This window comes from Balaenoptera acutorostrata, chromosome 11 (genome assembly GCF_949987535.1).
Source record: "Balaenoptera acutorostrata chromosome 11, mBalAcu1.1, whole genome shotgun sequence".
NCBI lineage: Eukaryota > Metazoa > Chordata > Mammalia > Artiodactyla > Balaenopteridae > Balaenoptera > Balaenoptera acutorostrata.
Genome location: NC_080074.1, coordinates 89,633,799 through 89,656,458, shown reverse-complemented (window position 1 = coordinate 89,656,458; position 22,660 = coordinate 89,633,799). Strand labels below are relative to the sequence as shown.

The 22,660-nt window shown below is 35.3% G+C and overlaps 1 protein-coding gene across 1 annotated transcript in view; it reads right to left on the bottom strand.

Moving 5' to 3' along the window:
* Nucleotides 1–370: 370 nt before the first annotated feature.
* The window catches only part of SLCO1A2 (solute carrier organic anion transporter family member 1A2), a 50,795-nt gene continuing 28,505 nt past the window's right edge, over nucleotides 371–22,660 (bottom strand). Inside the window, exons 11-14 of the mRNA XM_007194819.2 lie at nucleotides 16,384–16,556; nucleotides 10,538–10,602; nucleotides 9,855–9,972; nucleotides 371–4,084 (exon numbers count right to left, since the gene is read on the bottom strand). Coding sequence (XP_007194881.2) covers nucleotides 3,868–4,084; nucleotides 9,855–9,972; nucleotides 10,538–10,602; nucleotides 16,384–16,556 — 573 coding nt within the window. The 3' untranslated portion in view covers nucleotides 371–3,867. The remainder of the gene's footprint in view (nucleotides 4,085–9,854; nucleotides 9,973–10,537; nucleotides 10,603–16,383; nucleotides 16,557–22,660) is intronic.

Below are 22,660 nucleotides of genomic sequence, written 5' to 3'. Positions count from 1 at the left end.
ACACACCAAGACACATATCCTCTAGAACCAAGGACAGAAATGAGAAAAAAAATGTTCAATAAACATCCATTGGACAAAGTGAGAGAATGGCGTGGACATATATACACTACCAAATGTAAAATAGATAGCTAGTGAGAAGCAGCCGCATAGCACAGGGAGATCAGCTCGGTGCTTTGTGACCACCTAGAGGGGTGGGATAGGGAGGGTGGGAGGGAGACTCAAGAGGGAGGAGATATGGGGATATATGTGTACATATAGCTGATTCACTTTGTGATACAGCAGCAGCTAACACAACATTGTAAAGCAATTATACTCCCATAAAGATGTTAAAAAATAATAAACAAAAAATAAGTAAATAAATAAACACCCATTGGAGAACCTTTGAAAATCTCACAATTGGAGGACTCAGTTCTTCCCTTTCTGTAAAATGCCCTATATTGTTTCTTTTATTATTATTGTTTTTGCTGATGTGTATTCTTTATGAAATTTTTTTCATTGTATTTTACATGCACAAGAGAAAAGAAATCAGAGTACAAAAGGGACAAAAATGAAAGGCAAATGCATTGTTCTTTGCTTCTCTTCCTGCTTCCAATGCTACAGAGATAACCACTTCTCAGCAGTTCTGATAAGGTGTGTTTGCCAATTTTATCTGAATTTATTAAGCTTAAAATATATTTTAACTCCATGCTATAAAATATGAAGAATTCCTCTCCTTCCCTTTATGCTTTTTCCCAATTTCTGTGGTTTTTCTATGTACTTATTTTTAAAGTTCCCATAAATATCGGTTATATTTAGAATTATAAATAATATATTAAACCATTTCTAATTCCATAAACTTAGACTCCTCATAATATTAAATAAGATAATGAACGATCCTAGACTTCCCACTACTGGTTTTCCTGCTGTTTCTCTCCTCTACTTCCGTCTGTTATGCCTTTACTTCTACCCTATCCTGAGGGAGGACAAATGCACAGAAAAATAACTGACTTCCCCAGGCCTCATGGACTTGAACAACAGAGGTCAGGAGAGGTCACAGACCACTCCAATACTCACTTTCTCTGATTTTCTTTCCTCCACCAAGAAGTGTCAAAAGAGAACCCTAGAGTAAAATGCCATCATTCCCAGCAGGGGATAAGAGTGAGCCCAAGACACTGGGTGCAAAATCATGTCTCTCTGGGCCTACCCTGCTCCACTGAGGGTATTCAAGTGGGTGAACTGTGCACAGAGTTAAGACTCAGCTTTCTCTGATCAACTTAAACCCATCAATAGAAGTCAAGAAAGAGCCACAGGTACTCAGGTAAGATTTTGATTCTCCAGTTTGCCTCCATGACAAGGGGTCATGAGTCATGACCCCTCCTAATTTTGACACTCACAGTGTCACCAACACTATCTGCCTTGAAATCTATCAGGACTAACCTCATTATGTCAGTTACCTAAAAAGTCCCAGAATTCCAGATGATCTCTCGTTCCCCTTCTTCTAATTTTCATTCTCTAATTTCCATATACCTCTAATTATCAACTTTTTCTCTCAAACTCCAATTTTGAAATCTGCCCCCTTTCAGTTTGTCCCCTGGAACTCCAAAACTGTCCATATTCTCAAACTCATAAACCAGCATTGCTTCCCCCAAAAGCATCTCATGTGGTAGCTGTTGACTTTTTCTCACAACTCTCTGGATATAGGGTGAGTCCTTGCTCCTCTTTTAGCTTCCAGAGCATTCTCCCCATTTCCTCCCTTCCCAAATAAAGCAGCTCTGAGTTTCATGTCATCTGATCCTAACACGCAACTGTCCCTCGTCTGCCACACTTCCCCTGAGTTGGAACTCCTCACTTCCAATGGTTTTAGCTCCTCTCTCCAGTGTCAACACTGTTCCTGTCTTGAATCACGGTCTTGATGAAGTCTCAGACTTCGCGAGCAGAGAACTTAACTCTTAAATCTTCCCCCCAAACCTGTTCTACCCAGTCCTCTCTGTTGCTTTCTTCTTAAATGATGCATCCAATTCTCAGGAAATCATACTGGTCTGCAAAGTATATGTAGACAGTCCTTCAATTAATTGGACTACTTCCTGTCTAGCTTGTGGTCTATTTTCTGTCTAACTTGTATTCTTTGAACTTTCAACTCAGAGGTTCCTACCTACATCCCAGGTTCCTTCTAAGTGCATCCTGAATGACAGCCCCTGCCACCCTGTTCTATCCCTGGAGACACTTCCATTCCCTTTGTATGACACATAAATAATCAGAGTATATTGACACCCACTTCTCCAATCCTCCCTCTCCACATCCTCCTCACCCTTAAGGGAGTTCTATCTTTACATCTATACTGACTGTCCTTTCAGTGGGAGGGAGAATAAGAAGTAGATAAACATGGCTGTTCATCCTATTCTCTTGAACCAGAAACTCCATATCATCCATAAGGCCTCTTGTGTCTCTAAAATCCTTTCATACTTTTACTGTATCCCTAAGCTACAAAATAATAATAAGGGTAGATTTAGTTTTAAATGTACATCTTGAATTTTATTAACCTCAGTTCCATAACAGAAGCTACTTTTTAAACACTTCATTCTCTAAGAGGATGTAAAGAAAATTCGTGTTTGTGTTCTAACTTAGGACACCTTGGGTGACATAAACATTAGACTAAGGAGGCCTCCTGAATCTGGGAAACTGATTTTTTGGATAATATCTGGCAATACAAACAGCCTTTAAGGACTAGTGTTTTTCGGGACTTCCCTGGTGGCACAGTGGTTAAGAATCCGCCTGCCAATGCAAGGGATACGGGTTCGAGCCCTGTCCCGGAAGATCCCACATGCCGCGGAGCAACTAAGCCCATGCACCACAACTACTGAGCCTGCGCTTTAGAGCCCGCCAGCCATAACTACTGAGCCCACGTGCCACTGTTACTGAAGCCCACGCACCTAGAGCCCATGCTCTGCAGCAAGAGAAGCCACCACACTGAAAAGCCTGCGCACCGCAACCAAGAGTAGCCCCTGCTCGATGCAATTAGAGAAAGCCCATGCACAGCAACGAAGACCCAACGCAACCAAAAATTAATTAATTAATTAATTAAAAAATACTGGGGAAAAAAAGGACTAGTGTGTTTCTAATATTGACCTTTCATACTTTGACTTAGACATTTGTTTTTAAGAGAGAGTTCGGTTGCCAGGTTTGAATTGCTGAAAAAAAAAAAATCCAACAATTTTTGCTACATGATTTTTAATTACCTGATTAAGTTTGTCAGTACTCTGAACAAAATGAGCAAATATATGACATGAGTCAAAAAGCAGGGAATGAATTGAAATCAAGTGATGGCATATTAGTGAGTAATCTATTTTAAAAGAATCATGTCTGGAATGAATAGGAAGAGGTAAAGAACAATTCCAAAATAGATTAAAATGATTTACTCTCCTTTCACATGAAGTGATAAATTTGAATAAAATACTTAAATATTCACATAAGAAGATAAGAATTTCAGTCTCTAAATAATCCTGATATCAAAGCAGAAATTCAATGGAATTAAATAGATTTTCCTAATAGGAAATTTTTAGAATCATTTGGAAAGGATGTGGGAAATATGCCCTTATTTTGCATGAGTGAAAAGAGAAATTGCTGTTTTAGCAATTTAACATAAAAATAAAGCTGGTTCTAATATCCTATTTTGAAGGTTGTTTATAAATGTCCCTCTAAGGAAGATCTCAAATGCCATTGTTGCCTCAGAAATACCATCAGTGAACATTTTTTTACCTTGAGTAAAGAAAAATGTTGAGGTTCTTAAAGACAAGGAAAAATTACCTGCAGTAAGTACCTCTATTGATTTTCAAAACAATTAAGTTGTAGTGTGTTCTCCAATTCTGCGAAGCATGATATAAAAGAGCGTTATAGTTTAGTTTTCAATTCATCATCATTCATAACTTTGGAATTTTGATCCATCTCTTTGCCCTCATTTTCCTTCCCTGTAAACTTGGCCTCAAGCATAGTTTCTGAAGAGGAATTTTTCTCTGGTAGACGATGCTTCCTCAAAATAAGGAGGATTAAAAAGGCTGGAATATAGCTTGATCCTCTTAGCGCTGCTGGCAATCCAAGGTAGATGTATCTATCAAAAAGAGTTAAAACATATTAAAACTTAGAAAGATAGTTTTGCATATTGTTAATTATTAATATTTTACTCTCATAAGGAGAGCAGCAGCTAATTGTTTTGCACGTCAACCTTATGAATGAACCTCATGAACTCACTTATGAATTCTAATGTTTGTTAAAATGAGTTTTGGGATTTTTTATCCAGAAGATCGAAATTTATTTCCCTCTTCACTAATCTTTTGTTACTGTTTTTATTTTATCTTTTTACATTGACTAGACTCCTCAACTTAAATTTAATACTGACAGGGATAGCAGTTTTATTTCAATATTTAGTAAGAATGCTTCCAAAGAATCACCACTAATTATAATATTTACTCCTGTGTTTTCTTAGATGATCTTAATCGGGTTAAGGAAGTTTCTTTCTCCTCTTCTGAGTTTGCTCAGAGTTTTAGTTGTGAATTTGTAAAATATCACTAAATCATTTTTCTGTATGTAATTAGCAGAATATCCAAGATTATTATTATAATTCTATAACAAACTCTATTTGTTAGTTTTTATACCTTATTGGATTCAATTTGTTAATTTTTTGCATGTATATTTACAAGTAAAATCAGCTTATACTTTTTTCCTTATACTGAATTTGTCTAATGTCAATATCGAGGTTGCACTAGCTTTGTAAAATGAATTGGGAAATTTTCCCTCTTTTTCCATTTCTAGGAATAACTTGTATAATGCAGGAATCATCAGTTCATTGAAGGTTTGTAATACTTGCCTTAAAATTTCTGGACTTGATGCCTTTGGAAGATGAGAATTTTTGACTGATTCAAATATTTTAAATGGCTATGAAAATATTCATGTTTTATTTATAATAAAATTTGATAATACATATTTACCTAGAAAACTCTCTATTTAACATGTTTCCAAATTATTATGTATAAAATTCCTAAGTATCTGTACTTATATTTCCTTTTTAGTTCCTAATAGTGTTTATTTGTGCCTCTTCTCTTTCTTTATTTGCCTTTCCAGATTATTGTTATTATTATATTTCAATCTTTTAGAAAGCACAGCTTTTTGGGGGTTACCTCTATGGTGTGTAGTCTATTTATTAATTTCTGCTCCTTATATTCATTTTCTACTTCTAAAATTTTCTTTTATTAGGAAACATTTCAAGAATGCAGGATAAAAAGAGTTAAGCATATTTGTACTCACCATCCAGGTTTTTTAAATGATTAAATTTTGCCATTTTTGTTTCAGACCAGGTTAAAGGAAAATATTTAATTCCTGTGATCCTACTACATTCTAACCTGTCCCAGGTGTAACACTATGTTGAATTTTATAGATTTTGTTCCTAGTTTATTTTTATAGCTTTACAAAGTATGCATGTATCCATTCGTAATTTATACAATTATTGTATATATTTTTACATTTTAAATAATTGGCATAATACTATTTTTTTATTTTGAAAGTTTTTCTATCAGCCCACCATTTTAAAACTAGGCTCATACATGTAGTTCTACATCATTTATTTTTAACTGTTGAACAACATTGTGATGTATGAACATGAAAGCAACTCTTCTGCCCCTTTCCTGTTTACCCATTTCTGTCTCCCTCTAACTTTAAAACCCTAATTATAGGAACGAAATCACTAAACAATTGAAACTAACTCCTGACCTAACGCTTTCTTTAACGCACACCATGCTTTGCCTAGCCTGTTGATTCTTTTCCTAGTTAAAAAGAAGTAAGAGTGAAGAATTAAATAGTTAAAGAATGTTTAGCTCTCTGCTCCCAACAGCTCCCTTAGCAATCCTGCAGGCAGATCATTCAGGCAAGATAACATCCGAAGAGAGAGTCAGCCAGTCTGCACTCGGTGGGAATGATGCAGAACCCAATCTCCTGCCTCCATGATTCACTGAGATTCTTCCCACCCTCCCCGCCCCCCCCCCCACATTTTTTCCTTTAAAAACTGTCATGGCTAAGCAGAATCTTCGGAGTTGGTCTCTGGACACGAGTCCACGTTCTCCCCAGATTGGCAGCTTTTCTGACTAAAGCACCTTTCCTTTCTACTGACACTGCCTCTCAGTGTGTTGGCTTTTGAGTGGTGAGCAGCCGAACCTGAGTTCGGTAACAAACACACCACAGCTTATTATCCATTTTCCTGTGGGACGCTTTTGTTCAAATTTTTTTAAATATCAACAAAACTGCAACATACCTTTGTTGCCATGTCTCCTTGTGCATGTGAGCAAGAGTTTCTCTAAAATATGTGTAAGCATCTTAGAGGATTCAGCTTAGTAAATATTGCCCAAATGTTCTTTTCAATAGTTTTTATTCACCACCAGCAGTGTATGAGAGTTCCGGATGCTTCCAATTTGTGTTCTATCATTCTTCACTGTCTATGGTGTTTTCTGTTGCAAAATTTTTTTTTAATTTTATGTGTAGTCACATGTGCCAACTTCTTGCTCTCTGGTTTGTGTTTTTATTTCAACCCAAACCCAAAGCAATAAGGATCATAAGGATATTAGGATCTATGATTGTTGATGACCTATCTGCTATTGGTCTAATTGTTATTTCTTTATAAGCCACATGTTTATTTCTCTGGGTAGTGTTTATGTTTTTTCTTTCTCTTGAGCATTTGTAATTTCACTCTGACATGTCTATTTAATTTATTCCATTAGGCATTTGAAGTGCACTTTTGATCTGAAAATGTATGTCTCTATTAAATTCTAACGAATTCTAAGCCATTAATTCTTTAATTTATCTCTGCCATTTCCTCTATTCTCTGTTCTAGAAAATTTCTGAGATATAGCCTTTAATTGCTAATTGGTCTTTAACATTACTTATGTAGTTCATTTTTGTTTAATCAGTTCAAATCATTGATTTACATTCTAGATAAATTCTTCTGTACTCTCTTCCATTTCACCAATTCTTATGTTGACTTGAAATTTATTATGTATTTAGGATTCTTTTTATTCCAGTGCTATCCATTTAATCTCTAATATTTCCAAGAGTTCTTTTTGATATTCTTATTTCTGCTAGAATTTTTTCATAATTTCTTATTCATTTTTAACGGGTATTATGCCATCAATTTATTATTTTTAAACCTATCAAGCTGGTTAAACATACTTATTTTAAAGTCTTTGTCAGATACTTACATTAGATTAAATTTAATCTGGAATAAAGTAATGTTTCAATTGGTAGTTTATGTGCTTGTCTTTCTTACTGTTGGATTTATTCATGTATTTTAACATTTCAGTTTACAAGCTCTTCTTGAGTATTTTGTTGTTGTTCTTTGTTTATTTTGGTTTTCTTTGCTGTTCTGTTTCTCTGTATTTACTCCTCCAAATTTGATCATTTTCCCTTTGCTTTTCCCAGTCCCTCAGGTTCTTAGGCCTTTCCTAGTTCTTTTCATAGTGATACTGGGAATAATCACAGAGGGAACAGATCACTTGGTCTAGTTCTTGGGTGTATCTGTATCTTATTCCCTCCTTAGTATCACAGCAATAACGTGCAAAAGGGTTTCTTTTTAAATCTCTTTTCCAATGAGGTTTGCATCATTTTCCTATGGTTGCTGTTAGTTGGGTTAAAAAAAATCACTATATATCTACTAATAGATAATTTTTGCACAATTGGATGGTTCAATCTTCTATATTCTCACTAATTTTTCATCTGTATTTTATATTCACTTGTAGAAGTGTGTTGAAATTTTCCACTCTAATTGTAGATTTCTTCTTGTAATTTTGTGAATTTTTGTTTTATATATTTGAGTTTATGTTGACAGATTTATATGGGTTCATGATTGTTATATATTTTTGGTGAAGTGCTTTTTATATTATTAAGTAATATCCTTCTTTAATTCTATTAATTCTTTTCACTTTAAATTCTACTTTGTCTTACAGTCATTAATATAACCACAGAAGGTTGATTTAATATTTGTCTGGTATACATTTTCTGACCTTTATCTTCAACCTTTCTTTGCATTATATTTTTAGGCTGTCTCTTGTAAACAACATGTAGCTGGAATTTGGAAAACGTCAATATGAAAGGCATTATCTTTTAAGAAACAAGTTCAATTGGTTTACATTTACTGCGAAACCTGGTATATTTAGGCTTTATTTTCAATTATTTTTTGTGTTTTTATTTTCCTATGCCTTACTTCCATCAAATTTTCCTTAATCCTTTCCCCACTTTTCATTAGACGGTAATAAATGTGAGTGATCATCCTTACATTTTTGGTCAATTTTTAAGTTAATCAGTATTTCTGTTCTCAAGAACTGTAAAAGAGTCCTAGATCTTACCTGGATTTTAAGCTAACAAGTTAGCCTGCCATAGCTGCATGGAAACTGGCAGAAGATACAAGACTCCTTGGTCAGAGACAAAGGACTTTTACAGCAATCAGCACAAGCTTCATGTTCAGGTTAGTTTTCACCCCCCAAGTCCCGAAGTAGGGACATAGGAGACCCAGGTTGTGCACACACTGGGTTCGGGTCACAGCTAAGCAATCCTGAGTTTAGGAAATCCCTATCATTTAAATGGGTTGCAAGCAAATCTGTCAACATTTGCCCCAGAGGGAGATGTTACCTTTATCATCCTGGACAGAAAACTCTGCTCCAGAGGGAAAGACCATTTTTATCTTCCAAGGTCACTTACTGTTCAAACATCTTTGAAAAGATAGTTCAGAACAAAAGCGTCTGCTGACAAGATATGCCAAAATTCAAGGAACCCATGAAGAATTGTCCATCGACATGTAACTCTTGTTTCTACATTGTATTAGTTTCTGATGAATTTTCTCATGAGTACACTTCATTGGTCACTCTAATTCACCTGACTGACAGAGGATGGTACCAAATATAATAATTTTGTCTGAAATAGCATTTAATCAAAGCTACTATCAACAGGAATCAAAGCAGCAGGATGAGGCCAACCTACACTAGGAATCCTTGGCTTTCCTCAATTGTGATGCAAACCCATTGCATGGAGAGTGTGTATCTGTGCCCACCTCCATATTACCCCTGTGGAACTTTAGGGGAAAGGGGGACTGATGAAAACATGAATCTCATTCTGTCTGCTCTCTTCACAGTTCTTGACGTACATCCTTTTTACTGATCAAGAGAAGACCTTAGACTATTTTAGATAATGCTAAATCATTTTTAGAAAACGAGTTTTCTTACTGCCCCATAAGGAGAAATTAATATAAATTTAAACAAAATCCAGGTCTCCAAATGGAAAAGAATGTGAAAACAAAAAGAGAAAAATGGAAGAGTTTTGTTAAAAAACAGGTTAATATTATCATACGAGGTTTGTTCAAAATCAGGTCTGTTATTAAAAAAATAAATAAAGCTTTAAGAGACATGAAGAATATTGTGTCAGTGAAATTTAATAAGAGAGAAAAAATACCATTTTAGAGATCAGAAGTGGATAGTGAAAGGAAGTAAGGATTTAACCTAGTAAGATGTTGAAATGATGTAGGATTAAATGGGGATACTTGAGAGTAATATAATTTAGATAGGTAGCTTCTGTACAGCCATGACCTTCAACAATATATTGATTGCAACCAATTTAAGGAACAAGCTTTTGAAAGCCACCTATGCTTATATTTATCAAGTACTTTGAAAATATTGAGGAAATAAAATTCTAGTATATAAATAAGAATTGGAGACACAGTACCACTATCTAGTCTGGAAACAAAGGCAAAAGTAATCTAGTCCCTTGACAAAGAAAATGTTAGATATGAATGGTACCGTTTTACACACTGTCTATGCTTAGAAAGCAATTTAAAAAATTATCTTTACCTGAAGTTGGTGGAATCATATATCCTACATGCCCCTGACTCACCACATTTCAAAGTACCCCAGTGTAAACATGTGGAGTCCACTAAAGCTCCAAAATATATAGGTGCGGGAATTCCAGCTACAATTAAAAGGGAGAAAGAAGAATCCATTAGCAAGGTAAGAAGATATATTGTTTTGTTTGGAAACATTTTAACTTTATTCGTAGAACAAATAAAGTTTAACAAAATATACATCTATTGCTTTAAATTTTACTTTTAGAAACTGGAAGTTACTTTTACTGTAAAGTTTTTAGATTACAAAAAATAAGTAATCTGAAGGATAAATGCAAAATAAATATCATCAGTAGAGAAAAACACTGAATTAATGATTCTTTACATTTTACAATGTTTTGGGCCAATCACATGTACATTATACTTTAACAAAGCATTTCCTGTTCCTTTGCTTTTCAAATTGCATTGATGAAAAGCAATTGATGAAAAGTAGAATTAAGGTCAGGTAGGTCTTTTTCAAATAAAAAAGAGAAGTTCTCTATTTCTTTTTGTTCTTCATTCTCACACTAATTACAAAGTGCTGTTTACAAGCAGAAGGGATATTTGCTAGACTGTTACTCTGAGGGAGTGATTTCATCTACTTAGTATTTAATAGTGGTCTGATGTGATGTTGGGAAAAATAACTATTTTTACCTAATACCCTTGTGCAAAATGCATGTAATCCCACACCAAGAGACTTCTCTTCAGGCTTGATACACCTAAAAAATAAATGAATTCATAAATTTAAAAAATAGACATTTAAAATCTACCAGTTTCTTAAAAGAACTGTTTGTGTGCTAGTAACACACTGAGCCTTAGAAAATTTTCCTGCCTGCTCAGGTCTTGGTTATTCAAGGCCTGATTATCCAGTTCATAACCTTCACAGGAGCCCCACCTCTGGTCCTTGGCATTTTATCCATCACTTTTTGCTCATTCATTTCTATCATAAAGTTATCAAGGAAGAAAATGTTTCATATCAGTTGATTTCTACCCCAGTATCCTCTTCTTGAATAGTGTTTCTTGATTCTAATGGTTAAAACTTTAGCCTAAAACAATAACAATGCAACCTTAGGTGTATTTAAATTATTTGTATTAACAAAGTACAGAAAAGCCAAGAATTTTAAAAAATAAATGTAAGGAGAAAAGAAAGCCAGAATAAAAATTTTCAAAGGAAAGTGATGAAAAAAATCCAAAGCAAACATATTTTAAGTGACTTGGTATCTTTTCAAGAGTGGCACAGATTCCTCCATTCTCTCCAGAAATTCCCTGATGTTTTCACTGTTGCCTGAAATTCCTATGAGTAGAAATGAAGACTATAATTCCCCAATGGCACTTTTTGTGCTCCACTCACTTCAGCATCAGCATGGCTACCTGCTCCAAGAATTCACTTGCAGAGTTCCTCTGTATTCCCTTCCCTTTTTGATTAACTCAAAGCTGAGAAAATGAAAGCAGCTTTCTTCACAAAAGGACGTAGTACATTTTTAGCAAAAACATCATATTATTGGCATTTTCTTGGCATAAGTATTTTACCAATTCAAATAACTCTTCAGCGTCATAGACTGAGATACAGTTTATCTGATCATTATCTATCTAACACGTAGGTTATTTAGACAGCATCAAGGATTTTACTGAGAAGGAAGTAAGAAAAGCCAGGAAACCTAGCATGACCATCTTGCTCCCATAATTACCATTTAATACAGAAAATAAGGCATTTAAATTTTACTGAAGAATTTTTCTTTCTCCTCTATTTCTAATATACCACCTTATGATCTCACAAGAGCATGAAATCCTTATAGCTAAGAAATTGTAAACAGTTTAAACTGTTCTCCAAATGCTGTCACTATTTGACATTAATAACAACATTAATTTCTAGAATCCAGAAATAAGAAAGAAAAATTAAAATGCAGATTATGGGAAAATGCTGAGAGAAATTAAAATAGTTCCTAAAAACTGGCAGAGTAGCATAGATGTTGCATCCCTCTACCATCATGGTAGGAGATCCATGAAGATTCCACAAAAATGAAAAGCATAAGTATATCCATAAAAATCCAGGTGTTAAATTCAACAATGTGACCTTGGCAAGAGCTGGAGGAAGAGAGTAAAGATATAAAGAGAGCTGAGAGCATGATTAAATATTCATCTTAATAGAAAGTAGATATTATTACTGAAAAGTTTTGAAATTGATAAGTAAAACAGAAATGTAGCTAAGAATTTCAATAATCAGGCTAGCCATTGGAAAGATATGACTTTTAAAGCAGCAGAAGAAAATCGAATAAATACAATGGAAAGCAAAAAAAGAAGCAAAAAATCAAATAAATAGAATATATGAAATAAAGTGGCAAAAGAGCCCTATCACATTAATTACAGTAAATATAAGTGGGTTAAACTCACCAATCTGAAATTACAAAATCAGATCTAACATATTGTCTATAAAGTGAAATAGAAGATTGAAGATTGAAAAGAAAGGGAAGGAAAAAGGTGTAACAGGAAGCAGTGAACCAAAAGAAAGCCAGTACTGCAATTTTAATATGAAACAAAATAGAATTGCCTGAAAGAAATGACTAAAAGATAAAGAAGAAAATTAAGTGCTGCTAATAATAGAAGTATAATGATCAAAGACACATTTACATCCTACAGTATAGCCTCCAAATATATAAATTAAAAAACTGACAGAAATATAGGAAGAAATACATCAGCAATTTTTAAAGATTTTAACATCCATCTTCAAAAAACTGTTGAATTAAGCAGACAAAAAACAAGCATAGATTTACAAAATTTAGATAACACAGTGATTAACTTCAATCCAAGAAATATGGAAACTGTATATCCAAAATGCAGAAGTTACACTTTCTTTTCAGAAACACATGAAACACTCAAAAATTGAACATGCATTATGCCCCAAAGAAAGCCTCAATATTTCCCCCCCAAACCCCACATCTGTCAGATTATATTCTCTGAACATGAAAATGAAATAACAATAATAAAGGATATCTATAGAAATTTCTCATAGATATGGAAATTATATAACACATAAATAAATTTTGGTTTGGTGGAGCAAACATAAAAGATATTACAAAAGAGTTAGAAGTAAACTTCATGGAAAATACTAGTTCAGATATAAATAAAGCAATACTTGCAAGGAAATGTATGATTTTATTTACATTAATCAAAATGAGCAAACTAAGTGTTAAACTCAAATAGTTGGATAAAGAAAAACAGAGCAAATCCAAAAGGAAAAATATTTTAAAATAAATAAAATAAAGAGCAGAAATAGATGAAATAAAGATTATCAAACCAAAAACTGGTTCTTTAAAAAAGAAAAATAAAACAGCCTCTGGCAACAATAATCAAGAAAAAAAATAAAGAAGATGCAATAAACAAAATACAGAAAAAAATGGAAAATCCTTCAGATATATCAGAGAATATCAGAATGATAAAAGAATATTATAAACACCATACACTAACAAGTATACAACTGGTGTAAGCAGATATGGAAAATGTGAATAGACACTAACATTAAATAAATGAAAATAATAACCAAGTATCACTGACAAAATAAGCCCAAAGTACACATAGTTTTACAGGTGAATTCATAAAACTTTCAACAAACAGATATTTAATGCAAGTTGTTCCAGAAGTTTAAAAATAGAAAATTTATTAATTCATTTTGTGGGCCTAGAAAGATTCCAAAAAAAAACAAACAAAAAAGAATAGGAAATAAAAGATATGTTTTACTTATCAACATAGATATAATAATTTTAAATAAATTATTATTTAAATCAAATCATACATAAAAATATATTGTGATTAAGTATGGTTTTTCTTAGATATGCAAGCAGTTCAATGTAGAAAAAAATCTATCACTTTTTTCCACTACACTAAAAGTACTGAGTTGGAAGATTATATGTAAATTTTTTCCTAGATGAAGAAAAATATATTTGATAGTTTAATACTGATTCTATTATTAAAAACTCAGAAACTAGATGAAAACTCATACTAAAAATCTATAGCAAGCATCATATTTAATGGAAAAATTTTACATGGTTTCCATTAAAATTAGAAAAGAACAAGAATACTCACTATCACCAAATAGTTTAACACACTTTTGGAGGTCCAAGCTGATGCTGTAAGAAAATTTTTAAAACCTAACATATGTAAGGTTTGGAAGTGAAGAGATAAAACTTTCCGTATGTGAACATATTTCTACATAGAAAACCTAACAAAATCAACAAGGTATTAGAAAAAATAAGAAAAGTTGCTGGATAAAAAGTAAACTTTAAAAAATCAACAGCATTCCTCTAAACCAACAATAACCAACTAGAAAATATAAAAGAAAATAACACCATGTTAAATTACAAATAAGTACATGTCCATATATGTATGTTTGGATATATATGGGTACATATATATTTGCAATTGTACATGGTACAATTTTGTGTGTGTGTGTGTATATATATATATATATATATATAATACATATATATATTGTGTGTGTGTGTAGTATCTATAAAGGAAATTTTAAATAAATGGAAAAATATTCCATGTTCACAAATATTTGATGTCAGAGTTTCTCCAATTAATATATAGAATCCATACAATCAAAATTCATATGTGAGTATAAAGATCCATGCATTGATACCTAAATCAATTTAGGAAGAAAAGAATAAAGGAAGAGTGAAGGTGAAAGCGGTGGGTGGGTGAGGAAGAGCTACTGTATGAGACATTAACATATGCAATGTCACTGGTATGAGAACAAATAAACTGTGGAACAGAATAAGAATGAAAATGGCCCATGCTATATAAAAACTTTAAATATGATAAAGATGGCGCCACAAATCAATGGGAAAAAGACCTCTTATTTGTGCTATGATGCTGGGAAAACTACTTTATTTTTTGGAGAAAAATAACACTGAATATCTCTCTCCCTTGAGCCACACATAAAGATAGACTTGTGATGGCTTAAAGAACTAGGTAAAGCTGTATAGCTAGTAGGATAAAATTTAGGGGAATACTTTTATAAATTAGGAATATGGAAACCCTTTTGAAATATGACTCCCCCATACACAAACTCTAAGGCAAGAAAATTGTTAGATTTCAGTACAACAAAATTTAGGATTTAATTTCATAAAAAATACTATGAAAAAATTCAAAGGAAAGATGAGAGACCAGGAAAAGATAATTGTATCAAGTAAACAATATTAGATTAATGTCTATAATTCACCAAGAAAAGTACAGGAATTATAATGAAAATGGGCAAAAATAATGAATAAGCATCTTGAAGCAGAAGCATTAATAGCTAGAAAAAAGTTTGAAGAAATTCTTAAACTCATTGAATTAGGAAATCACATATTAAAACATCAGTGAGCTACCATTTTAAACCCACTGGAAGAGTCAAAGTCAGAAAGTTCAATAATTCTAAGTGCTGGTGAGGCTATAAGGAAGTAGAAATTCCCATGCATTGATGGTACGAGAATAACTCATAAGTTATTGGTGTACTTGTAACTCATAAGTTATTGGCGTGTAGCAGTACTTGGTGAATTTATGTATCTGTGTGCCTTTTGAACCAAAACAAATTTATGGCTCAACACTATTTGTGTGAATATAAAACACAATACACAAAAAACTTAATATTTTACAAAGGAAAGTATGTATCTAAGAACATATGTCTATCATATTAATATAGATGCCGGTGGTGATAGGAAGTGGGGAATCGAATGAAAAAAATTAAAATAAAGTGAAATAAAACAAAAGGGAAACCTTACCTCACCTAGGATAAACTATGAACTGAGAATTATGATCAACTTAACTCTGCTTCAAGATGAAGAAAAGAGAAAACAATGCACTTTGTTTACTAGGCATGTTTAGAACTGTTTACAAGGCATGAAGCTGCTGTAATTGGAAAAATACATGTAATAAACCTAAGTCTGAATCCTAGCTCTGCAATTTCCTAGTTTCAGTAAGCCCTTCAACGTTTGTGTCTCACAGTAGCCTTATAAGACAGTTGAGCATTCATTATATATCCATTTTTTAATTAAAGATAAAAGGAGCTCAGAAAGATCAATTGACCTGCCTTTTGCCCTGTGGGTAGTAACTGGTGAAACTGAGACTTCCGACAGCTTTAAACTCTGCTGTCCTATAGGTTGAACTATAAGAAATGACAGCTAGGCAACCACTCTGTACCTAGGAAAATGATCATTTCATATGGTTTACCCTAAAATATAAAAGTGTCTCTTCTCGGGTTAAACAATGAGAGGTTTGCTAATTTAACTCTAAGAAATAAAGTAGGAAAGATAGGGAGGCAAAAACCAACAGATGAACATTTTTATTGCTAACTTTAAACTTTGGTAAAATTCAACAATGTTTAATGGGAAAATCTTAATAAATGGTATATATAGAGCACCACAGTCTTAGATACTGTGGACTTCAAGTGGCTTTCTTAGAAAAAGCTCCCTTACTAAATAACCAAAAATAAATATAAATAAAGAAAATAATTCTTGTACCTCAGGAGAACCATATATCCAGGGATGGCAGATAAAGAATAGATGAAACTGCTGACCACCGACAAGATTAAAAAGTACTGGAGCATCATGGAACAGTCCTGTCCCTTGTCACATAGCCCAAGAACTGCAGATGAATTTCCTGGTGTTTGAATGCAGCTACAATTTTGGAACACCTGTCAAAAATAATATATTATCCTATTTAAGGAAGGAAACTTTTGAATACAAATCTCAAATATTTTCTGCATTCCTAATGAGGTCAAGATAGACAGTTTGTTCCCTTTGTTCTCATATCCTTTATAGTGTCTCAGGAATATCTCGTGAAACGAAACATAGAAGGGTGGTTTCCGAAAAAGCGTATTTCTTTCTAAATTTGAGTAAATTTGCAATAGCTCTGTTGCCTTAAAGTCACGCTTTTTAGAAACACATGCTGTTTTGCACATGCTAAATATGACAAATAAAATTTGCTTCAGAATGCTCAGTTGAAATATTTACTTACCAATAAACAAAGTTTTGTTTCAAAAAATATAGTTTATTTCACAAACAGAACAAAGTCAACCCTTTTTGAAATCTTATGTTCCCAGGTTTCAATAAGAATCAAAATTTGGAAGGCGTAGCTTCAAGATGGCGGAGGAGTAAGACGTGGAGATCACCTTCCTCTCCACAAATACATCAGAAATACATCTACACGTGGAACTGCTCCTACAGAACACCCACTGAACACTGGCAGAAGACCTCAGACTTCCCAAAAGGTAAGAAACTCCCCACGTACCTGGGTAGGGCAAAAGAAAAAAGAAAAAACAGAGACAAAGAATAGGGACGGGACCTGCACCAGTGGGAGGGAGCTGTGAAGGAGGAAAGATTTCCACACACTAGGAGCCCCTTCACGGGTGGAGACTGCGGGTGGCAGAGGGGGGAAGCTTCGGAGCCACGGAGGAGAGCGCAGCCACAGGGGTGCGGAGGGCAAAGCGGAGAGACTCCCGCACAGAGGGTCGGCGCCAACCAGCACTCACCAGCCCGAGAGGCTTGTCTGCTCAGCCGCCGGGGCGGGCGGGGGCTGGGAGCTGAGGCTCGGGCTTCGGTCGGATTGCAGGGAGAGGACTGGAGTTGGCGGCGTGAACACAGCCTGAAAGGGTTAGTGCACCACAGCTAGCCGGGAGGGAGTCCGGGGAAAAAGTCTGGAGCTGCCGAAGAGGCAAGAGACTTTTTCTTGCCTCTTTGTTTCCTGGTGCGTAAAGAGAGGGGGTTAAGACCGCCTCTTAAAGGAGCTCCAGAGACGGGCGCGAGCCGCGGCTATCAGCGCAGACCCCAGAGACGAGCATGAGACACTAAGGCCGCTGCTGCCGCCACCAAGAATCCTGTGTGTGAGCACAGCTCACTCTCCACACCGCCCCTCCCGGGAGCCGGTGCAGCCCGCCACTGCCAGGCTCTCGTGATCCAGGGACAACTTCCCCGGGAGAACGCACGGCGCGCCTCAGGCTGCTGCGACGTCATGCCGGCCTCTGCCGCCGCAGGCTCGCCCCGCCTTCTCCGTACCCCTCCCTTCCCCCGGCCTGAGTGAGCCAGAGCCCCCGAAGCAGCTGCTCCTTTAACCCCGTCCTGTCTGAGTGAAGAACAGACTCCCTCAGGTGACCTACACGCAGAGGCGGGTCCAAATCCAAAGCTGAACCCCCGGAGCTGTGCGAACAAAGAAGAGAAAGGGAAATCTCTCCCAGCAGCCTCAGGAGTGGCGGATTAAAGCTCCACAAACAACTTGACGTACCCTGCATCTGTGGAATACCTGAATGGACAACAAAGCATCCCAATATTGAGTAGGTGGACTTTGGGAGCAACAATATATATATATATATATTTTTTTTTCCCCTTTTTCTCTTTTTGTGAGTGTGTATGTGTATGCTGCTGTGTGTGATTTTGTCTGTAAGCTTTGCTTTTACCATTTGTCCTAGGGTTCTGTCTGTCCGTTTTTTTTTTTTAAGTATAGTTTTTGGCACTTGTTATCATTGGTGGATTTGTTCTTTGGTTTGGTTGCTCTCTTCTTTCTTTCTTTTTTTTTTACTTTTTATTTTTCTTTATGACTTAAAAATTGTTTTAATAATTATTTTTCATTTAAATAACTTTATTTTATTTTATTTTATCTTCTTCTTTCTTTCTTTCTATTTTTTCTCCCATTTATTCTGAGCTGTGTGGATGACAGGCTCTTGGTACTACAGCCAGGGGTCAGGGCTGTGCCTCTGAGGTGGGAGTGCCAATTTCAGGACACTGGTCCACAAGAGACCTCCCAGCTCCACGTAATATCAAATGGTGAAAATCTCCCAGAGATCTCCATCTCAATGCCAAGACCCAGCTTCACTCAACGACCAGCAAGCTACAGTGCTGGACACTCTATGCCAAGCAACTAGCAGGACAGGAACACAGCCCCATCCATTAGCAGAGAGGCTGACTAAAATCATAATAAGGCCACAGACACCCCAAAACACACCACCAGACGTGTACCTGCCCATCAGAAAGACAAGATCCAGCCTCATCCACCAGAACACAGGCACTAGTCCCCTCCACCAGGAACCCTACACAACCCACTGAACAAACCTTAGCTGCTGGGGACAGACACAAAAGACCTACAATAACAAACCCAAAACAATTAAGAAAATGGGAATAGGAACATACATATCGATAATTACCTTAAATGTAAATGGATTAAATGCTCCAACCAAAAGACATAGGCTGGCTGAATGGTTACAAAAACCAGACCCGAATATATGCTGTCTACAAGAGACCCACTTCAGACCTAGGGACACATACAGACTGAAAATGAGGGGATGGGAAAAGATATTCCATGCAAATGGAAATCAAAAGAAAGCTGGAGTAGCAATTCTCATATCAGACAAAATAAACTTTAAAATAAAGACTATTACAAGAGACAAAGAAGGACACTACATAATGATCAAGGGATCAATCCAAGAAGAAAATATAACAATTGTAAATATTTATGCACCCAACATAAGAGCACCTCAATACAAAAGGCAAATACTAACAGCCATAAAAGGGGAAATCAACAGTAGCACAATCATAGTAGACTTTAACACCCCACTTTCACCAATGGACAGATCATCCAAAATGAAAATAAATAAGGAAACACAAGCTTTACATGATACATTAAACAAGATGCACATAATTGATATTTATAGGACATTCCATCCAAAAACAACAGAATACACATTCTTCTCAAGTGCTCATGGAACGTTCTCCAGGATAGATCATATCTTAGGTCACAAATCAAGCCTCGGTAAATTTAAGAAAATTGAAATCATATCAAGTATCTTTTCTGACCACAACGCTATGAGACTAGATATCAATTACAAGAAAAAATCTGTAAAAACACAAACACATGGAGGCTAAACAATACACTACTTAATAACCAAGAGATCACTGAATAAATCAAAGAGGAAATCAAAAAATACTTAGAAACAGATGACAATGAAAACATAATGACTCAAAACCTATGGGATGCAGCAAAAGCAGTTCTAAGAGGGAAGTTTATAGCAATACAATCCTACCTTAAGAAACAAGAAACATCTCAAATAAACAACCTAACCTTACACCTAAAGCAATTAGAGAAACAAGAACAAAAAAACCCCAAAGATAGCAGAAGGAACGAAATCATAAAGATCAGATCAGAAATAAATGAAAAAGAAATGAAGGAAATGATAGCAAAGATCAATAAAACGAAAAGCTGGTTCTTTGAGAAGATAAACAAAATTGATAAACCATTAGCAAGACTCATCAAGAAAAAAAGGGAGAAGGCTCAATAGAATTAGAAATGAAAAGGGAGAAGTAACAACTGACACTGCAGAAATACAAAGGGTCATGAGAGATTACTACAAGCAACTATATGCCAATACAATGGACAACCTGGAAGAAATGGACAAATTCTTAGAAATGTACAACCTTCCGAGACTGAACCAGGAAGAAATAGAAATATGAACAGACCAATCACAAGCACTGAAATTGAAACTGTGATTAAAAATCTTCCAACAAACAAAAGCCCACGACCAGATGGTTTCACAGGCGAATTCTATCAAACATTTAGAGAAGAGCTAACACCTATCCTTCTCAAACTCTTCCAAAATATAGCAGAGGGAGGAACACTCCCAAACTCATTCTACGAGGCCACCATCACCCTGATACCAAAACCAGACAAAGGTGTCACAAAGAAAGAAAACTATAGGCCAATATCACTGATGAACATAGATGCAAAAATCCTCAAAAAAATACTAGCAAACAGAATCCAACAGTACATTAAAAGGATCATACACCATGATCAAGTGGGGTTTATCCCAGGAATGCAAGGATTCTTCAATATATGCAAATCAATCAATGTGATACACCATATTAAGAAATTGAAGGATAAAAACCATATGATGGGGCTTCCCTGGTGGCGCAGTGGTTGAGAATCTGCCTGCCAATGCAGGGGACATGGGTTCGAGCCCTGGTCTGGGAAGATCCCACATGCCACGGAGCAACTGGGCCCGTGAGCCACAATTACTGAGCCTGCACATCTGGAGCCTGTGCTCCGCAACAAGAGAGGCCGCGATAGTGAGAGGCCCGCGCACCGCGATGAAGAGTGGTCCCCACTTGCCACAACTAGAGAAAGCCCTCGCACAGAAACGAAGACCCAACACAGCCGTAAATAAATAAATAAATAAATAAATAAATAAATAAAAGAAAATAGTCACTTATAGGACAAAATTAAAATTATTAAAAAAAAAACCATTTGATCATCTCTATAGATGCAGAAAAAGCCTTTGACGAAATTAAACACCCATTTATGATAAAAACTTTCCAGAAAGCAGGCATAGAGGAAACCTACCTCAACATAATAAAGGCCATATATGATAAACCCACAGCCAACATCATCCTCAATGGTGAAAAACTGAAACCATTTCCACTAAGATCAGGAGCAAGACAAGATTGCCCACTCTCACCACTATTATTCAACATAGTTTTGGAAATTTTAGCCACGACAATCACAGAAGAAAAAGAAATAAAAGGAATCCAAATTGGAAAAGATGAAGTAAAGCTGTCACTGTTTGCAGATGACATGATACTATACATAGAGATTCCTAAAGATGCTACCGGAAAATTACTAGAGCTAATCAATGAATTTGGTAAAGTAGCAGGATACAAAATTAATGCACAGAAATCTCTTGCATTCCTATACACTAATGATGAGAAATCTGAAAATGAAATTAAGAAAACACTCCCATTTACCATTGCAACAAAAAGAATAAAATATCTAGGAATAAACCTACCTAAGGAGACAAAAGACCTGTATGCAGAAAATTAAAAGACACTGGTGAAAGAAATTAAAGATGATACAAATAGATGGAGAGATATACCATGTTCTTGGATTGGAAGAATCAAAATTGTGAAAATGACTCTACTACCCAAAGCAATCTACAGATTCAATGCAATCCCTATCAAACTACCACTGGCATTTTTCACAGAACTAGAACAAAAAATTACACAATTTGTATGGAAACACAAAAGACCCCAATAGCGAAAGCAATCTTGAGAACGAAAAATGGAGCTGGAGGAATCAGGCTCCCTGACTTCAGACTATACTACAAAGCAACAGTAATCAAGACAGTATGGTACCAGCACAAAAACAGAAATATAGATCAATGGAACAGGATAGAGAACCCAGAGATAAACCCACATACATATGGTCACCTTATCTTTGATAAAGGAGGCAAGAATATACAGTGGAGAAAAGACAGCCTCTTCAATAAGTGGTGCTGGGATAACTGGACAGGTACATATAAAAAATGAAATTAGAACACTCCCTAACACCATACACAAAAATAAACTCAAAATGCATTAAAGACCTAAATATAAGGCCAGACATTATCAAACTCTTAGAGGAAAACATAGGCAGAACATTCTATGACATAAATCATAGCAAGATCCTTTTTGACCCACCTCCTACAGAAATGGAAATAAAAACAAAAATAAAAAAATGAGACCTAATGAAACTTAAAAGCTTTACACAGCAAAGGAAACCATAAACAAGAGAAAAGACAACCCTCAGAATAGGAGAAAATATTTGCAAATGAAGCAACTGACAAAGGATTAAGCTCCAAAATTTACAAGCAGCCCATGCAGCTCAATTTCAAAAAAACAAACAACCCCATCCAAAAATGGGCAGAAGACCTAAATAGACATTTCTCCAAAGAAGATATACAGATTGCCACAAACACATGAAAGAATGCTCAATATCATT